This window comes from Asterias amurensis, chromosome 1 (assembly GCF_032118995.1).
Source record: "Asterias amurensis chromosome 1, ASM3211899v1".
Taxonomy (NCBI): Eukaryota; Metazoa; Echinodermata; class Asteroidea; order Forcipulatida; family Asteriidae; genus Asterias; species Asterias amurensis.
In genome coordinates, this window is record NC_092648.1 from 33192167 (window position 1) to 33211057 (window position 18891).

Genomic DNA, 18891 nt, shown 5'->3' on the forward strand with positions numbered 1-18891 from the left:
GTAAAAAATTGAGCTCAATTGGTCGTCAAAGTTGGGAGATAATAATGAAAGAAAAATACACCCTTGTCACACGAAGTTGTGTGCTTTCAGATGCTTGATTTAAAGACCTCAAAATCTAAATCTGAGGTCTCGAAATCAAATTCGTGGAAAATTACTTCTTTCTCGAAAACTACGTCACGTCAGAGGGAGCCGTTTTTTCACAATGATTTATACTATCAACCTCTCCCCATTACTCGTTACCAAGTAAGGTTTTATGATAATAATTATTTTGAGTAATTACCAAAAGTGTCCACTGCCTTTAAGATAAAGTATGTTTTACCACGTGATGTGGTTAAAAGGTCATCCAAATGACCACAAGTTTTAAAGGCAGAGGACACTATTGGTGATTACTCAAAATAATTGTTAGCATAAAACCTTTCTTGGTGACGAGTAATGGGGAGAGTTTGATGGTATAAAACATTGTGAGAAAAGGCTCCCTCTGAAGTGCCATAGTTTTCGAGAAAGAAATAATTTTCCACGAATTTGATTTTGAGACCTCATATTTAGAACTTGAGATCTCGAAATCAACCATCTAAACGCACACAACTTCGTGTGACAAGGTTTATTTTCCTTTCTTTATTATCTCGCAAGTTCGATGACCGATTGAGCTCAAATTTTCACAGGTTTGTAATTTTATGGATATGTTGAGATATACCAACAGTGAAGGCTAGTCTTTGACAATTACCAAAAGTGTCCACTGTCTTTAAAGGAACACGTTGCCTTGGATCGGACGAGTTGGTCAAAACAAAAGCGTTTTAAACCGTTTTTTATATAATGCATATGGTTGAAAAGATGTTTTAAAAGTAGCATACAATGATCCACACAAGTTTGCCTCGAAATTGCGTGGTTTTCCTTCTACTGTGCGAACTATCACCGTCGGCCATTTATGGGAGTCAAAATTTTGACCCCCATAAATGGCCGACGTGTTAGTCGACAAGGTAAAAGGAAAACCACGCAATTTCGAGGCATGTTTGTGTGGATCATTGTATTCTACTTTTACAACATCTTTCTACCCATATGCATTTTATAAAAAACGGTTACAAACGTTTTTCAAAGACCAACTCGACCGATTCAAGGCAACGTGTTCCTTTAACCATCAGCGTTGGGCTTATTGCAATCACACAATATTTGGTTGAGAGTACCAAAACAAAGGTCAAAAACAGGTCTCAATGTATTGCAGTCACCCAATGGTTTTGTTTCATCATACTTATACAATAGGGTCACACTACTATCGACCAAACATTGGTCAACATGACTTTACCCAATAAATTTTATCCACTGTTTTTAAAGTGTATTACGTAACCAATGATTTTTTTATTGGCTAGGTAAAACTTTTTTACCAAGACGTTACGATACAACTTGTTTGTTACCGGCAGATGGTAAATTTTCAGTTTTTCTTTGTTTTGCTATAATGGATTGTTCTGCAAATCCACGAGGTTGAAAACTTTTATGAATAACACCAACAGCTTTCTCAATAATTTACAGAAGCTATCATAGCAGCCAGACTAATCATAGACAACTGTTTTATAAAGCTGGCCATTGTCAAAGAGCCTTGACTCGAATCAAGGCTTTGACTCCATCAGGGTCAACTAGACTGGTAGATAAGTAAGAATTATGCTACCGGGCATCAGATAGAAGTCAGTTTTATTTACAAATTCAAGATTCGCTGTTCTGTCTATACACTCTGGGACCAATGTACTATTACAAGATCATCCCGAGTCATAATAATTCTGGGTTAGATACAAGAAGCTTCATCTTGGACCTGTTTCAATCAACAAAACATTTATTAACAAGACACATCCCAGCAAATGGACAGGCCAACAGCAGACCAGATATTATATGTAGTCATTATATTATCCCCCCTAGATAATGTATTGATGCCTTTTAAAGACCCTGGACACTATTGGTAATTGTCAAAGACCAGTCTTCTCACTTGCTGTATCTCAACTAATGCATAAAATAACAAACCTGTAAAAATTTGAGCTCAATCGGTCATCAAAGTTGGGAGATAATAATAAAAGAAAAAACACCCTTGTCACACGAAGTTGTGCACTTCCAGATGCTTGATTTCGAGACCTCAAATTCTAAATCTGAGGTCTCGAAATCAAATTCGATGAAAATGACTTCTTTCTCGAAAACTACGTCACTTCAAAGGGAGCCGTTTCTCACAATGTTTTATACTATCAACCTCTCCCCATTACTCGTTACCAAGTAAGGTTTTATGCTATTAATTATTTTGAGTAATTACCAATAGTGTCCCTCCATGAAGTATCAGGCCTTATATCCTTGCCTTGGCAGCACTTAGGTACATCATGGGGATGGGGAGAAAGCAGAGTAGTTTATTGCTGAACTCTTAAAAAATCCACCATGTTTTGAAAAGTTTCATTGGATATTATGAAACTTGTCAATAGCCCGTATGCATGTCATATGAAAAGGAGTCTGGGTGAAATCAGAGTCCAATCAACACACGCAACCATCATGGTGTTCCGACTTTAAAGCAGTACACAACTAATAAAACCTGTCATAGTTACTTGATACACCATTGTGTCCGTATAAGAAGCTTGTTTTATTTGTAAACTGTACTTGCTTTCCCAAGACGTATTGCGGTATATTTTCTAGATTGCGCTTGAGCATATGCCATTGTATAGTTATATTAATACCAGTACATGTATGTTATTTGTGCATTACATGTTCCAAGTTGACACACTTCAATGCCAGTAATTAAACTCTCATTGCAGTATTCTAAGCTGATCCACATGATTTTGGAAGATAGAATATCTGCAGAATCCAAAGAGATATAACTTAAGAGTGTTTTCTGTACAAGACTACTACCTTTGCATACAAACACTATTTCTTTTTCTTAACTACATGTCCACAATCAAATTTGCCTCTGATGACGGTGTGTTTAACCCCAGGAAGATCTTGCGTCCTTCCCCCCTCCACGAGAACGATGTTGTGCTCTTGGAGATTATGACCTTCCCCTGGGATGAAGGCGATAACCTCCTTCCCATTACTGAGTCGCACTTTGACGCACTTCCTGTTGGCCGAGTTGGGCTTCTTTGGCTTTCTTATCAGAGTCTTAAGAACGACGCCCTTCAGCTGGGGCCGGTGGTCGGTGGGATGAGTCTTCTTGGGGTTGGGTTTCTTGCGGAAGGGGCCTCGTCTGTGAAGCTGATTCAAGGAGATGCTCCTGGACAAGGGCGTTGTATTCTGCGGCCACAGTCTCATCAGTAGGCTTGTGTTTTCACATGTCCCTTTACCATACATGTATATAATCATTAGAAACAAAAATAAGGGTCAGAAGGGATTGTTTTCAAGTTAATAAATGGTTCAAATAGGTGGGGGGGGGGGAGGTGTAAGAAAAGCCTACTCGTCTCGTACAATCTGAGGCCTGACCAGAAGAGATCCAAACCTTGATGAAGACCAAGTGTTGGGAGTTGAATAATTTTGTTCACATTACCTTGATTATCGTCACTCTTTATAAATGGAAAACAACTTAACCAAATTTGTTCTGAATAACATGTGAATCTTTGTCAGCCACTTTGTCAACCACAAAAACTGTTGAGTTGTGACACTTACCTGCTTTGCAAGCTGCAAACCTACTGCGTAGTTGAAGGCAAGGGGACAGCTGTTGCCGACACTGATGAAGTACGCCCAACATTTTCTGCAAAGTTAACCAGAAAATTGATTTAGAAAACAGCGGAGAGGTATACTGTGGTAAAAATTCAGCTTTGCTTACAGGCAAATACTCAAAATGTTTATTAGCATAAAACCTTACTTGGTAATGAGTAATGGGGAAAGGTTGGTAGTGTAAAAAATTGTGAGAAATGGCTCTCTCTGAAGTGACGTAGTTTTTCGAGAAAGAAGGTATTTTCCACGAATTTGATTTCGAGACCTCAGATTTAGAACTTGAAGTCTTGAATCAAGCATCTGATTGCACACAACGTCGTGTGACAAGGGTGGTTTTTTTTTCTTTCATTAATTTCTCGCAATTTTGACGACCGATTGAGGTCAAATTTTCACAGGTTTGTTATTTTATCATGTTTATGCATGTGAGATAGAGCAAGTGAGAAGACTCGTCTTTGACAATTACCAATAGTGTCCAGTGTCTTTGAATACACAAGGAAGTGGTGATTTATTACCTTGAATTTGACTTAACTTGTGGATCACATGATCTGGAGATGAACTTCGGCTTCGGTTAAAATTTCACCCAAATTAGAAATTTGAGATTACTATATATAGGATTTAACTTTCTGTATCATCATGTATCCACCACTTTTTCACTCATTTTTACACAAAAAAAGAAAAAGGGATACCTCGATTGAGGTAAATTACCCAAATTAGTCTTTTTTAGATACTAATAAATATTCTCATATCGATTGAAAACGTGGGTGGCGCCAAACGGAACTTTTCCAAGTGAATGGAGGTCCTGAACAAACAAAAAGTGTGTGTGTGTGGGGGGGGGGGGGGGGGAGGGTAAGCGTTGTCGTTGATGAACTGATGAGCTAGCGACTGAATCAGTGAATGGCTGTCCGGAATTTGGACAAGTCATATAAAAGTAAACTCCATTATGTTGAGGGATGCAAGAGCAACCTACCTTGCTAGCTGTTTGAAAGGCAATGTTATGTAAAGATCGGGCGTTCAAAACTGCCTATACTTGCATTCTCTACTATCAATTTTGAACCAAAAATTGAGGTTCTCCCTCTGCTCACTCGATCAACTTTCCAACTTGGCCATCGTGCATTTGAGCATTCACTTTGCGGACGAAGGAGGGCGCCTGTACTCATTCATTGGTCTCTAGCTAGCTAGCTTTCGATCCAATGCAACATTGTGCGACGATTAATTTAACAAAAACTGCTTCGCCAAAATGATAAAAGTTATTGAGAATGGGAAATACTAACAATGTTGAAATTCTCAGCCTCTTGAAAACAAATCGTATAAAATAATCGGACAACTAAAGTTCAGGATTTCTTTTTACATTTTGTGGTAGCCCGATAGCCGTTGTTGCTAGGCAAAATAGGCATTTATCTCCTCAAAAGTTTACGATAATATAACGTGTCGTAGCAATCTTTTAAAGACCCTGGACACTATTGGTAATTTGTCAAAGATCAGTCTTCTCACTTGGTGCACAAAATAACAAACATGTAAAAATTTGAGCTTAATTTGGTCATCGAAGTTGCAAGATAATAATGAAAGAAACAAACACCTGTAATACGAAGTTGTGTGGTTTCAATGCTTGATTTCGAGACTCTCAAATTATAAATCTGAGGTCTCGAATCAAATTCGCGGAAATTTCTTCTTTCTAGAAACTACGTCACTTCAGAGTGAGCCGTTTATCACAATGTTTTATACTCCAACAGCCCCCCATTACTCGTTACCAAGTAAGGTTTTATGCTAATAATAATTTTGAGTAATTTACCAATAGTGTCACTGCCTTTAATTGCATCCAAGAAACAAATGATTTTGCTTTCGTTTCAATGGTTTCCAATTGCGCGATGCAATCGAAAGGATTTTCCTTGTGGCGATACACCAATGATATGTGGAGGACATCATGGCCCAATTTCATTGAGCTGCTAAGCACAAAAAATTGCTTAGCACGAAATGTCTTCCTTGATAGGATTACCAACCAAATTTCAAACTGTTAGCATAGTGCTTGTCTGATATTCAGCTGTTGTTTTGCTTATCCTGAAACTAATAATAATAATAACTTTCGATTTATATAGCGCCTAATATCTACACTTGATTCTCTAAGCGCTTTACATTAGTGCCCTGGTCATAGGGCCAATACATCCCTTTTTAATGTTTCTCAGCTCCCTTGGGAGTATACAACCTGGGCAACAGTGGAAATGGTTTGGTAATCCTGTTTTTATCAAGAAAAACCAATTCATGCTTAGCAAACTTTTGTGCTTAGCAGCTCAATGAAATTGGGCCTGGAGTCATGTCGGGCATGGTCGTCAATCCGTCTTGTACGGCGTGGGGTCGGGCCCGCTAAGTGGCCCGTGAAAAATTAAGGCCGTAGAACTACTCTGGTGCAATCTAGGGACGTCCTCCGTCCGAGGGTTGATGTGCCCCTTGCTCAGACGGGGTTTCATCCAACCATCACCAGCATCGTCAAAGATGGATCCAGAAAAGAATTAACGGGTTCTTTTGCGGCGTGGGGTCCGGCCTGCTTTAGGGCCCCGTGAAAACGGGCCGTGTAGTACTCTCTGTGGAATCTAGGACGTCCGAGGGGTGATGTGGCCCCTTGCTCATATAATAATAATAGACGGTTCTTATATAGCGCATATCACCGTGATGGTCCCTATGCGCTGAGAAACAGAATGAAATAACTTGAAAAGGCGAAAAAGAATAAATTAACTGTGATAACATTGATTGAACAAAATGTAGACGGGGTTTCATCCAACATCACCAACATCGTAAAAGATGGATCCAGAAAAGAAATTAACGGGTCTTTTGCGGTCGTGGGGTCCGGGCCTGCTTTAGGGCCCCGTGAAAACGGGCCGTGTAGTACTCTCTGGTGGAATCTAGGGACGTCTGAGGGTTAATGTGCCCCCCTCATAGACGGGGTTTCATCCAACCATCACACAGCATCGTCAAGAAGTTTAAGGGGGTAATTTGCGGTGTGGGGTCCGGGCCGCTCGGGCCCGGGAAAATATTGTATTTTCTGTGTCGCAATCTTAGGCCAACAACAGGCATAGTGAGTGAAAAAGAACGAAAAGCCTTTAAAATGTTAGCCGCAGTAGAACCTTTTGGGTAAACAGCGTCTTCACATTTAGAGTGCAAATCTGTCAAGGGTGAGCATGCGAGTGAGAAGCCTTTGCGGCGTGGGTCGGCACCGCTATAGCGGCCCGGAATTTTGTTTGCTTTTTAGATGCTCTGTTGTACAAACTTAGCCAAGGAGGGGGGGGGGCATTAGGGGGGGGCATTAGTATGGTGGCCCTGAAGGAACATCGCATATCGCAAACGTGTGCGCATACATATGCAATATCGTGAACCAATTCGCGAATATGTGCGCACACGTATGCAATGTCGTGAAACAATTCGCGAATATGTGCGCAGTCGTATGCAATGTCGTGAAACAATTCGCGAATATGTGCGCAGTCGTATGCAATGTCGTGATACAATTCGCGAATATGTGCGCACACGTATGCAATGTCGTGAAACAATTTGCGAATATGTGCGCACACGTATGCAATGTCGTGAAACAATTCGCGAATATATGTGCGCACATGAATGCAATGTCGTGAAACAATTCGCGAATATGTGCGCAGACGTATGCGAATTTGTTTGCAATGTCGTGAATTTTATTGCATACCTTGTCGCATAGCTTTGGGATGATGTCATAGTTGCGGTCAATTTGTTAGTGATCTAGGGAGTACGCAAACTGGCACTGGTCCCATTTTGTATACCAAATATACTTCATCAAGGCAGGAGCTTGGGTACCATGCAGGTACATTTTAGTGCGGCCATCTCTACACCAAGCTGAAGCTAGCCGCGAATTCTCAGCCGCAAATTCCCAGCCGCGAATACCAGCCGCGAATTCTCAATTTACGGCCAAAAAGTCCAGCCGCTAATTCGAGCCGCCACGCCAGCCGCAAATTTCATTACCAAAGTAGTTTCACGAAGCGACAGGATTGCCCAACAATAGCTGCTACAACTCCCCAGTTCATTAGGAATTTAATTGAAAGGTATGCGACAAGGTATGCAATAAAATTCACGACATTGCAAATAAATTCGCATACGTCTGCGCACATATTCGCGAATTGTTTCACGACATTGCATACGTCTGCGCACATTTTTGCGAATTGTTTCACGATATTGCATACGTGTGCGCACATATTCGCGATTTGTTTCACGACATTGCACACGTCTGCGTACATATTCGCGAATTGTATCACGACATTGCATACGTATGCGCACATATTCGCGAATTGTTTCACGACCATTGCATACGTGTGCGCACATATATGCGAATTGTTTCACGATATTGCATACGTGTGCGCACATATTCGCGAATTGTTTCACGACATTGCATACGTGTGCGCACATATTCGCGAATTGTTTCACATTGCATACGTGTGCGCACATATATGCGAATTGTTTCACATTGCATACGTGTGCGCACACGTTTGCGATATGCGATGTCCCTTCAGGGCCACCATACATTTGATATAGTGTCACCCACCCTTCAGAAAGTGGTGTCATCAGTTTCCCCCAGGATTGATGCCCATGGCGGGACACAGGTACAGGTGCATAGTTGAGCTGGTCAAACACATGGGGGACATTTTATATTGTGTCCCCACCCTAACAAAAATGCCCCCCAGTCGCCCCCCCCCCCCCCCCCCCCCCCCCACCACCCCTCGACCCGATTGATGCCCATGGTTTCGGGCCCGCTTGATGATAAAGAGGGCGACGCCCAAGCACTGGTAATAAGAGTCAATGTATACAGTTTAATTACAGTTTAATTTATTTGGCTAAACTTCTGAGCCTGACTTACAAACAAAAAATGTAATGTCTTTTGCAGTTTGCGAGGAACAGTTACCAACTCTCTGCACACCACTTCGGGAAAATGGTACAGAAAATCTTTTCGTGGCCAATAGGTCCCTTACTGTTTTTAGTAGCTTTCTGGCAGTTGGCTACTTGTATTGTGTGTTTATCTCTAGTTCTGGAATCACGTGTGCAATTAGTAGTAGATTTTATTAGTTAACGTATTAGTTACACACTGAACATGATCTGGCCAGTAACGGGCCAATAGTGGTACACTGTGTCGGCCCGATACAGAATACATAGACTTGAACGTAACTCATTGGCCCTGTACTGGGCGAGTAATGGCAACTGTAACTGTGTAATTTTGGCAAACCTTCCTCCAGCTAGCTGTGGGCATTATCTACCCAAGCAGCTGGCCAACCTGGGCCAAACAGTGGCATGCTATAATGACCCAATAGAAGTGTCAGCATCAGCACGAGCGTAAATACATTTGTGCACAAGGTCAAAGTTTATACGTTAATTACATAAGTTAAAATACATTTTATGGATAGATCTATCACATGTGAATAAATTTGACACAAATTTTGAAAATATTGATTTTTGACCTTTTTTGACCTTTTTACCCCAAAATGACCTTAAAATTCAAAATCAAGCTGGGCATCCACCCTAATCGTCTTCCCGAGCCCATGATCCATACATCTAGCATGGATGCCAGCCATTAACAAACTATGCTGTGGTTTTTTTTTTCTAGAGCACTTTTTAAAGTTTGGCTGGTCTACTATAAACTTCGTTGTTGTTTGGTTTTGTTTCGTCCACTGCCGAAGAACAACAGCACCTCGGAAAGAACGAACATGCCGGCCATTTGCGTCTCCGTACAGGGACGAATGCAAAACACACAGAGGAGCAAAGAAAGATGGCGGCTATGATGACCAAACAAAGGGTGTAACTGCCCGTCACATCGTACAAACCACCTGGAATAAATGGGGAAAAGTAAGTTGTTATTCAATTCACATTATTTCCCAGTATAACACATTTCCACGATTAATTACAGAACTATATTAATAAAAGACAGGATATGAATAAACTAGCGGGAAAGCGCGTGGAGGCCTTTTAAAAATCTTGTAGCAGCTTATCTTTACTTATCAAAATGCATAAACTGAAGGCATACTTTGGACAATCAAAAAAAAATTAAAAACGTACAGGCAGACAGAAGAACTATCTGGATTATGACAATAAAGAAGTATGCAAAAACTTAAATGAGAATTGAACGGCATATAGAAACTATATATTTGACAGATTCTTACCTGAAAGTGGCGCACTGAGTACAATCCCAATGCCAAAAGGAAAGAAGCCTATTGCGGCAGTTGCTCCGGTACTGTACTCGCGAAACAGCGTGGCTGAAACCGAGGCGGTCGCCCCAAAGAGTCCCGATCTGAACAATCCTGAAACTAGATATCGAATTCAAATGGGGGAAATCCAAGAAATCTCGTTTAGAAATAAGAGTTTCCTTAAGATAGCATGAATAAATACAACAGACGTCTTAAATTATGCAATTTTGATGAATGCAATCACTTGATAATGGTCAGTTTTATGACTCCACATGCATAATTTTAACTAATTATTTTTTTTACGATATACATGGCCACAAGGTGTTGTTAAATTGACATCATCGGTGTTGTCACAATTATATAAAAAACATCTACATTTACACTGGGTGTTAAAATAACACTTATCAAATTTAAAATAAAAACTGCCAACTGGTTACATTGGTGTGTTTAACAAAGGCATGTCGGTACATGGATGTCGGAACATTTGCGTGTCGGAACATAGGGGTGTCGGAACATATTGGGGGTGTCGGCACAGCTTAGGTGAGGGGTGTATAAGGAACAGGGTGTCGGAACATAGGGGTGTGGGAACATAGGCGTGTCGGATGCGTGTCAGAACATAGGGGTGTCGGAACATAGAGGTGTCGGAACATAGGGGTGTCGGAACATATTGGGGGTGTTGGCACAGCTGATGTGAGGGGTGTATAAGGAACAGGGTGTGGGAACATAGGGGTGATGGGAACATAGGCGTGTCGGATGCGTGTCGGAACATAGGGGTGTCGGAACACTTGGGTCGTAACCTCTGAATGTCAAGCCCGCTCCCAAACTCACATATAGAGAGAACCATCATCTGTGGAAAGCTCCGGCAGGCGGCCATAACCCCGAGTGCCATAGCTCCACAGATCGACGAAGCGGCAGGGGCGTACAGGAGCCAACTGGGAATCGGTGGCCGACTGCGGACACGATAATTTTACCACAAATTTCTCCAACAGCAAAGAACATGATGACGAATGACACTTGATCTTTTGTGATACCAAGTTGCTCCATAAAACTTGCCTGTTGGACAAAATAATCAATGATTTGTTTTGAAACACAGTAAACACTTTGATGCACAGTTGTTGGAAGAGCGAATTCTTTCAGACTGAATTGGTTTCAAGAGAACGAAATGTGAAGCTCTGTTTAGAGAAAGCATCATGTGCGTTCACCCAAATCAAAAGACTTAGTTTTTTTAAAGATAATATTAAAAAGTCATTTGTATTGTTTGGAAACTCCGCATACCACCAACTATTGAAATGTCATCATTAACCAGAAAAGTTTCACCCGTAAAGCTATTGATATTTCACTATCAACAGATTAAAATTTCGCTACCTACCGCTTGAAATTGCAATATCAACCTGTTGAAGTTAAACCACCAACCTGTTGACATTTGGCCTTCACCAGTTTAAATTGCATCATCAACCAGCAACTGTTGAATTTTCACAATTAGCCTGTTGAAAGTTCACCAAACTATTTAAATTTCACCATCAACCTGTTGAAATTCAACCATCAACGTTTTGGCATTTCACTCAATTTGCAACCAACTTGTTTAAATTTTATGGTCACACTTTCGAGAAAAAAACTAACATTATTTTACGCATTCTTTGGGAGTTTTCTTTGTATCCAACTATTTGCCAATTCAGAAACAAGAACGAGTAATATTGAGGGTAGAGTGATAAATCTCAATAGCGCATGAGTATCAATAAACAAAATGAGCTTTCTGAATTCTTTGTATATATTCGGGCAAATAAAAGTGACTACAAATTTAATCTTTAAGTTTTAAAAAGCAGAGAAAACAAAAACTACTAACAAAATTGATGATAAAGAAAGTCCAGCCAAGCAAAGCCAGTATCGTTGCTATGAAGTATGCCCAAGGGTCAAGATGCTTCACCATCTCAAGGCCACTTTTGACTCCAGGCCGCAAGTCATCCAGTTTCTCCTCCTCCTCCTCCCCCTCCCCCTCCTCCTCCCCCTCTAGTCTTAAAGAGTTACTGTGCATATCCTTCGTATTGCCATTGTTTATACATTCCTCACTGAGTGAATTTAGTTTCAACCACGTTGTTGTCTCAGGGGATTTTTCGTCCCCGGAACCCCGCGCTGTTTTCTCAGGTGGGCATTTTTTATCGGTCGAGTTGTCTCCGAGAGGTGGGTTTTTCAAAAAAGCCACAGAGGCAAGACCGGACACCAACAGCCCACCGGCAATTATACGAAGTGCGATTCGCCATCCGTAAGAAATAATTAAATTCGTTAGCAAGGGGCTCACCGCCAACATACCTATATAGAAGGAGGAAAAAATATACACTGTATAAACAAAATTGAACTGTTAATTTTGTTTTCCATTGGATAATGTTAAGATAGTTTTGCCAATGTATTCTTTTTTTTCTGAAGGCACTTGTGTAGACCATCATTTCAATTGTCAACAGCTGTATTCAATAAAAAAAACTTTATGGTCAGAAACACTTAAGCAGAAAAGGGTGTGTTAAGAGACGCCTTTTGAAAAAACAAAGGCATACTTAATCATGAATTTTGTACTTTGTTTTGGATGTACGAACACTTCGGTAGAAACATAAGACATTTGACTGACATAGGGGAGGTTTAGCTGCACGTTACGCCAGCAAAAACGGGAACGTGATCGTCAGAAAATTGTTGTGTAGAAACCTCACGTGAAGTTACCGTTTCTCACGTCATGTACGATAGACGTCGTACGGGAGCATGAAATAAGCCCAAAGTGGTGACGTCACCTAGAAACGACACAACTTTCTGACGTTCACATTTTTGCTCGCGTCTAAAACCTCCCAATAAGCTTACTGTCCCCTGAAAAATTGTGTGGATATTAACAAGTGGAGTGTTTTCTTTAACTTTGGGGTTGCCATGAACTCTACTAGAGTTGCCTGTACATTTTCCCGTGTGAAATGGCATCGGGGTTCTTAAGCCCTCCCCCTCACAGCAAACGTGGTCACGCTATCTGTCACTGAATAACTGTTACTGACATTATCCAAATATTGTCCACTTTCTCCCGAAGGAAAGTTGACTAAATCGTACCGCAAGATGATCCTGTAACAGCCATCGCAAATGCTCGTGCGTGGTTCGCATCTCGAAACCACACGAGTAGCAGGTAGTTTGATGAGTAGATGCTAAAGTTGGCTCCGATCCCCATAAGGACGCCGAACGTGAGGTACATGTACCCGAACTCGGTTACAAATGACGTCGTAAACAGTCCTGCGCAGTAGAGCAACATGCCAGCAAGAATGACAACTCGACAACTTAACCTCTGTAGAAGCAGTGCCGTCAGAGGAGCCACTAAAAATGTCAGGCCATTTGCGATGGAACCAACCAACCCTATAATAAAAAAAATATATACATACAGAAAAATAAATTGTCGCAAAAGAACTCTTGAACAAACCTTCTGTGGGGTGTAAGTTGTTTTGATTGGGTTGGAATCCATGTTTAATCACAAAGTATGTGGGTTGATAGATACCATTACAAAAATCACACCGTCTGATATCTAATGTGGAAAACATTCTCTTCGACTGTTTAAAGGAACACGTTGCCTTGGATCGGTCGAGTTGGTCTTTGAAAAGCGTTCTGTAACCGTTTGTTATAAAATCGGTATGGTTAGAAAGATGTTGTAAAAGTAGATTACAATGGTCTTCACAAATATGCTTCGAAATTGCGTGGTCTTTGTTTTACCTCGTCGACAAACACGGTCGGCCATTTATGGGAGACAAAAACTTGACTCCCATAAATGGCCGACCGTAGTTCGCGACGTAAAATGAAAACCGTGCAATTTTGAGTGATACTTGTGTGGATCATTCATATTCTACTTTTAAAACTACTTTCTAACCATATGCATTTCATAACAAACGGTTTCAAACGCTATTCATAGACCACCTCGTCCGATCCAAGGCAACGTGTTCCTTTAACTTGCTCATTGATACAAGTGTCATGACAAGGACTCGAACCTCACTCTGCTGATCAGAAACACCAGCGCTTGAGTCCGGTGCTCTGTATAACGACATTGCCAAGACTGACATGCCATTGGTTGACCCTTTAACCCACAAATGGTTCGCTTCAAGCATACCCAGCTGAAATGTTTGTATTGGGCCTACATGCAATACGAACAAATTACAGTCACCAATATTAGCACCATATCATTTTGTTCGAAAGGGGCACGACAAAAAGACTGCCATAGGGCAGGCTCTTCGAAAATGAGTCGCTTGTTGAACAGGCCACTTTCAAGTAGAGGGCTATTAAGTGATTTGGATGGTGGACAAACATTTTGATATGCGGTCTCTTGCCTATATTTTTTCCAATATAAACCTTTTTTTGATCGATAAAGATGAATAAAAACTTCTTTTCTGATCCTATTTCTTCACAGGGGTCTACAACCGATCGCTCCTTTTTAACCGATTTTTTTTTTTTTTTTTTAGTTCAATTGATCGCTCTTTTCAATCTTGCTCTATATTAATCGCTCTTTTTCAATGATCGATCTATAAAGTACACAATGATCACCCCCCAATGAAAATTACCAATCGATCGATGCGCTAGATCGATCAATGGATGAGACCGATCGATCGATGCAAAAGACTGATCGATCGATGCAAAAGAGACATCGATGTGTTGACCGGATTATTTGCCCTTTAGCGTTCTATACCCTCCGCAGTCAGGGAACTTCTGACCATGTTCCGGCCGACTGAGTTGGCAGTTTTGGATGCCTGACCCTGCGCTTCCTTTTTAATGTTATGCATTGCCGACTATTGATCGCAATCTCCATGGGATGACCTTATCGCCTGTGGCGCATAGCCGGTACGCACAATTGTTTTTCATTTCAGTTTAGCTGTGACCATCAGCAGTAAAGATATTAAACCATCATGTATTCTGCACTCTACGAAATTGCCACTGTCGTAGTGCTTTTCAATAGGACAATTTTGTTTTTCTAAATCGATTCAAAAAAGTTAATCCTTTAAAAAGAAGCACATCCTGTCAAATTAAGCAAATTTGTGTATAAAAACTACACAAAAAAGGAAGCTTTGTGAAAACATGTATCCCTTTTAAATATACAAAGTCCACTGCGGAAACATTATGACGATATTTGTTCGTCTATTTTGGTGGACCCGTTTTTCATGTGTTCGGAAAATGTTGATTGACCGAAAACGTCCAGTGAAACATAATGAAACAACTATCGCTCGTTCAATTGGTCAACAGTAAAAGTTAGTCATCAAGTTTGAGATGGTTTGAGCATGGTTTGAGGTAGTTTATCCTTGTTTTGTAATGTTGTACACTAGAGGCCCATTCACACGAGCGCTGCAAACGAGGGTCCCTGGTTAAGGGCGCCAGCCGTCTGTCACCTTTACCGCGTGCGATTTTTTAGCGAGCATTCACACGACACACACACACACTCATGTAAACATACGTCCCTCGTTTGGGTAGGCTTGACTGCATGGACTAAAGTCTACAAGCGATTACAGTTAAAAGGAATAAAATAATACAATTTCATTGAAATCAATTTCATTTTAAGTCACATAAAATGTAGAATATTTTACAAACATTTGCGATAACGTAACTCTCATCCCGGCGGCCGGCGGGAAGGGGGTTACGTTTTCGAAGCTAAAAAAAGAAAAACACGATTCAAATAGCTTTTTGGACGTTAAAAATGCTACATTGTTGAATGGAAATGCTTTATAGATATGAAGTTATTGATGACACATACCAAATAATGAATTAAAACATCGAAAAGCTTAACCAAATGACGTATTCTGCTTCCGAATGAACGATGTTTTTGATTCAAGGTTTGAGCTTGTCTTGAAATGCAGCGATCCAGCAACGTCGAGTCATGTTCGAGTCGAAGAAAAACACAAAATTTCACGATTCAAATAGAGTTTTTGACGTTAAAAACGCTACATTGTTGAATGAAAATGTTTTGTAGATATGGAATTATTGATGAGACATAACAAATGGTGAATTAAAACATCGAAAAGCTTTGCCAAAAGACGTATTCTGCTCCCGATTGAACGATGTTTTTGCTTCAAGGTTTGGACTGGTCTAGCATCCGGCCACAAAACCCACCAGCCAAACGATCGTTGTCCAGCGTTGAGCAGATATACATCACGTGTATGTACATGTACATGTATATGCATGCTATAGTTCGCCCATTTCTTCCTCCATAGTTCTACACGTGTCAACGCAGCGGTCCCTCGTTACGATCGCAGGCATTCGGTTCAGACGATGGCTCCCCATGATTATAACATCGATGCGATTTTTTGGAGGAGGTCTCGATCTGTGTTATGAACAACACGGGACCCAGGTAATTTCGTAACATACATAGCATTCACACGACGTGGATTTGCGATTTCATAACATCGATGTTATGAAATCGCACGGGACCCTCGTTTGCAGCGCTCGTGTGAATGGGCCTTAGCTCCCTAGTGCCTAGCCTTGATCAAGGCTGTGTAGACTAATAAAGCTAAACCATAGAGCACCTCAGCCGCCCGAATATCCCCCGATTGACTCTAAACAGAATAGCACACCGTACTCTCACCCACACCGCTATTACACACTCACCGCTATCACCCACAATAGCGGTGAGTGTGTGTGTGGGGCTGCGTGGATGTACATATTACAGGCGCTGTGTGGGTAGGGTGAGAGTACGGTGTGCTATTCTGTTTAGAGTTAGTCGGGGGATATTCGGGCAGCTGAGGTGCTCTATGGTTTCAGCTTTATTAGTCTACGGTCTACACAGCCTTGATCAAGGCTACCTAGTGCCAGACATTGCTTATCACCAAGTTGGGCCCCTCGGTCAAATGTGGATAAACTAATCAACATGTAGTCAGAGATTCGACATCATATACTGCATTTGAACTGTATGATGTTGGATTGATAGAAACAACGAGCGAGATAACAATATCCAAAATGAAAGATAAGTAGGGGGCCTATTGGATATGTTATTATCCATAATTATAGAGAGCATGGGATAATAACTTGTAAAGGGCCATGTGAAATATCTTTATCCAAGTTGGTCAGCCAAGTATGGGATAATAATATCCATGGTTTGTACAGGGCCATGTGAGTATAACCATAGAGGTATAACATTATCAAAGTTGGTCAGCCAAGTGTGGGATAATGATCATGTAGATGGCCAAGTGAGATAACTTTATCCAAGTTGGTCAGCAAAATATGGGATAATATCCATGATTTGTAGAGGGCCATGTGAGATAACATTATCCAAGTTGGTCAGCAAAATATGGAATAATAATAACCATGATTTCTAGAGGGCCATGTGAGATAACTTTATCCAAGTTGGTCAGCCAAGTATCGGAGAATAATATCCATGATTTCTAGAGGGCCATGTGAGATAACATTATCCAAGTTGGTCAGCCAAGTATGGGGTAATAATATCCATGATTTTTAGAGGGCCATGTGAGATAACATTATCCAAGTTGGTCAGCAAAATATGGGATAATAATATCCATGATTTGTAGAGGGCCATGTGAGATAACACTATCCAAGTTGGTCAGCAAAATATGGGATAATAATATCCATGATTTGTAAAGGGCCATGTGAGATAACATTATCCAAGTTGGTCAGCAAAATATGGGATAATAATATCCATGATTTCTAGAGGGCCATGTGAGATAACATCCAAGTTGGTCACAGTTGGATAATAATCCATGATTTGAAGGGGGCCATGTGAGATAACATCCAAGTTGGTCACAGTTGGATAATAATCCATGATTTGAAGGGGGCCATGTGAGATAATCAAGACCGGTAAATGTGATGGAGCACTTAAAGGGAAGGTACACTATTGTTAATTGTCAAAGACCAGTGTTCTCACTTGGTGTATCCCAACATATGCACAAAATAACAAACCTGTGAAAATTTGAGCTCAACTGGTCATCGGAGTTGGGAGAAAATGATGAAAGAAAAAAAAAACACTTGTTGTGTGCTAGTGTTGAGTAATAACCAAACGTGTACCTTCCCTTTACGGAACTGCAACCATCACATTGAAAGTAAACCATGCCTTACCTATCAAGGTTGCACCTGTATCAAACTGTTCTTCCAAACTTACAAAAAGAATGCTGTAGTTATACAAAGTTCCGAAAATGATAAAGTTCACGCAGAACGATGAGAGTATGATTATCCACGAACAGCAATCACGTCTAGGGGTGCAGGATGAACATCCCCGGTTATTGTGAACCTCCATGGTCTCTCTCTCAACACTGACACACACAAAGGGACAGCTGGGATGCAATCTAGCTTCTCTTTGTCTGTGATTTTTTTTTTTACTACAGACTAGGCATATTATTCTGAAACAGGCACTATGAGTATTTTATGAAGTCTTCTTCTCGAATAATGTGTCGATAAAATTTTTTATTTAGATTTCCAGAATACTGTGAAATATCCACTCTCTAGTGTGGCCCCATCCACTTGCATCTGCCCAGGGATGCTATGGTAGTGGTTTAGTCAGGTTGTGATGATCCCGCTGTTTGCTCCGCTGCACCACCCTCTCGAAACGTCGACCATAGAGTAAGTGGTCCGACACCACTTCGCACGCAGAAGGTTTCTCTGTCTAAAAACGGGTGTAGAATTAGCGTGCCCGGTTAATGCGATCATAGAGCAAGGAATGGTATGATGAAGCTCTGTAGAGTGAGGATGGCGACAGATGCGTGATGAGGTCTGCAAAATTATGTCGATGAAGCAATAGTTTATTGCTCCGTGCACGAACCATCATGCTCCAAAGTAATCCAGGAACAACGTTGTAGGCCTATGTGTACGAGTGAAACAAGATAATAAACACGGGTGCTGAAACATATTTGCGTTGTGAAGAACGACCATTATTATCACATGCTTTGTCATGTTTCAACAGTAGACATTACATTGTGACTAGCTAGCATTCGGCCGTGTTATGCAATCACAGAGACGCCGAGACAACATATGGAACGCCAAAGATGCATAAAATACCATCAACACATTGATCGGTCTTTTGCATCTTGGATTGATCGGTCTT

General features: G+C 40.9%; 2 protein-coding genes across 2 annotated transcripts; both read right to left on the bottom strand.

Annotated features, from left to right (window-relative positions):
* Window positions 1–1789: 1789 nt before the first annotated feature.
* Window positions 1790–4784, bottom strand: LOC139941090 (small ribosomal subunit protein uS12m-like). Its single transcript, XM_071937520.1, has 3 exons — window positions 4637–4784; window positions 3619–3703; window positions 1790–3293 (listed from the first exon to the last, which is right to left on the bottom strand). Exons 2-3 carry the CDS (start codon window positions 3698–3700, stop codon window positions 2887–2889), a joined length of 489 nt encoding a protein of 162 aa, XP_071793621.1. The 5' UTR covers window positions 3701–3703; window positions 4637–4784; the 3' UTR covers window positions 1790–2886.
* A 3735-nt stretch (window positions 4785–8519) lies between these two features.
* LOC139943775 (monocarboxylate transporter 13-like) lies at window positions 8520–18714 on the bottom strand. Its single transcript, XM_071940610.1, has 6 exons — window positions 17910–18714; window positions 12930–13226; window positions 11698–12161; window positions 10683–10818; window positions 9831–9974; window positions 8520–9497 (listed from the first exon to the last, which is right to left on the bottom strand). Exons 1-6 carry the CDS (start codon window positions 18085–18087, stop codon window positions 9286–9288), a joined length of 1431 nt encoding a protein of 476 aa, XP_071796711.1. The 5' UTR covers window positions 18088–18714; the 3' UTR covers window positions 8520–9285.
* Between the last annotated feature and the right edge of the window lie 177 nt (window positions 18715–18891).

What these genes read in the sequence shown, in the direction of transcription:
- LOC139943775 (XM_071940610.1), bottom strand. Translation starts at nt 18,087, where the DNA reads ATGGAGGTTCACAATAACCGGGGATGTTCATCCTGCACCCCTAGACGT. An exon ending in CTTTCTTTATCATCAATTTT is followed by an intron (nt 10,819 to 11,697) that starts GTTAGTAGTTTT and finishes TTGTGGTAAAAT; the next exon opens with TATCGTGTCCGCAGTCGGCC. An exon ending in ACTCAGTGCGCCACTTTCAG is followed by an intron (nt 9,498 to 9,830) that starts GTAAGAATCTGT and finishes CATTTATTCCAG; the next exon opens with GTGGTTTGTACGATGTGACG.
- LOC139941090 (XM_071937520.1), bottom strand. Translation starts at nt 3,700, where the DNA reads ATGTTGGGCGTACTTCATCAGTGTCGGCAACAGCTGTCCCCTTGCCTT. An exon ending in GTTTGCAGCTTGCAAAGCAG is followed by an intron (nt 3,294 to 3,618) that starts GTAAGTGTCACA and finishes TGTATGGTAAAG; the next exon opens with GGACATGTGAAAACACAAGC.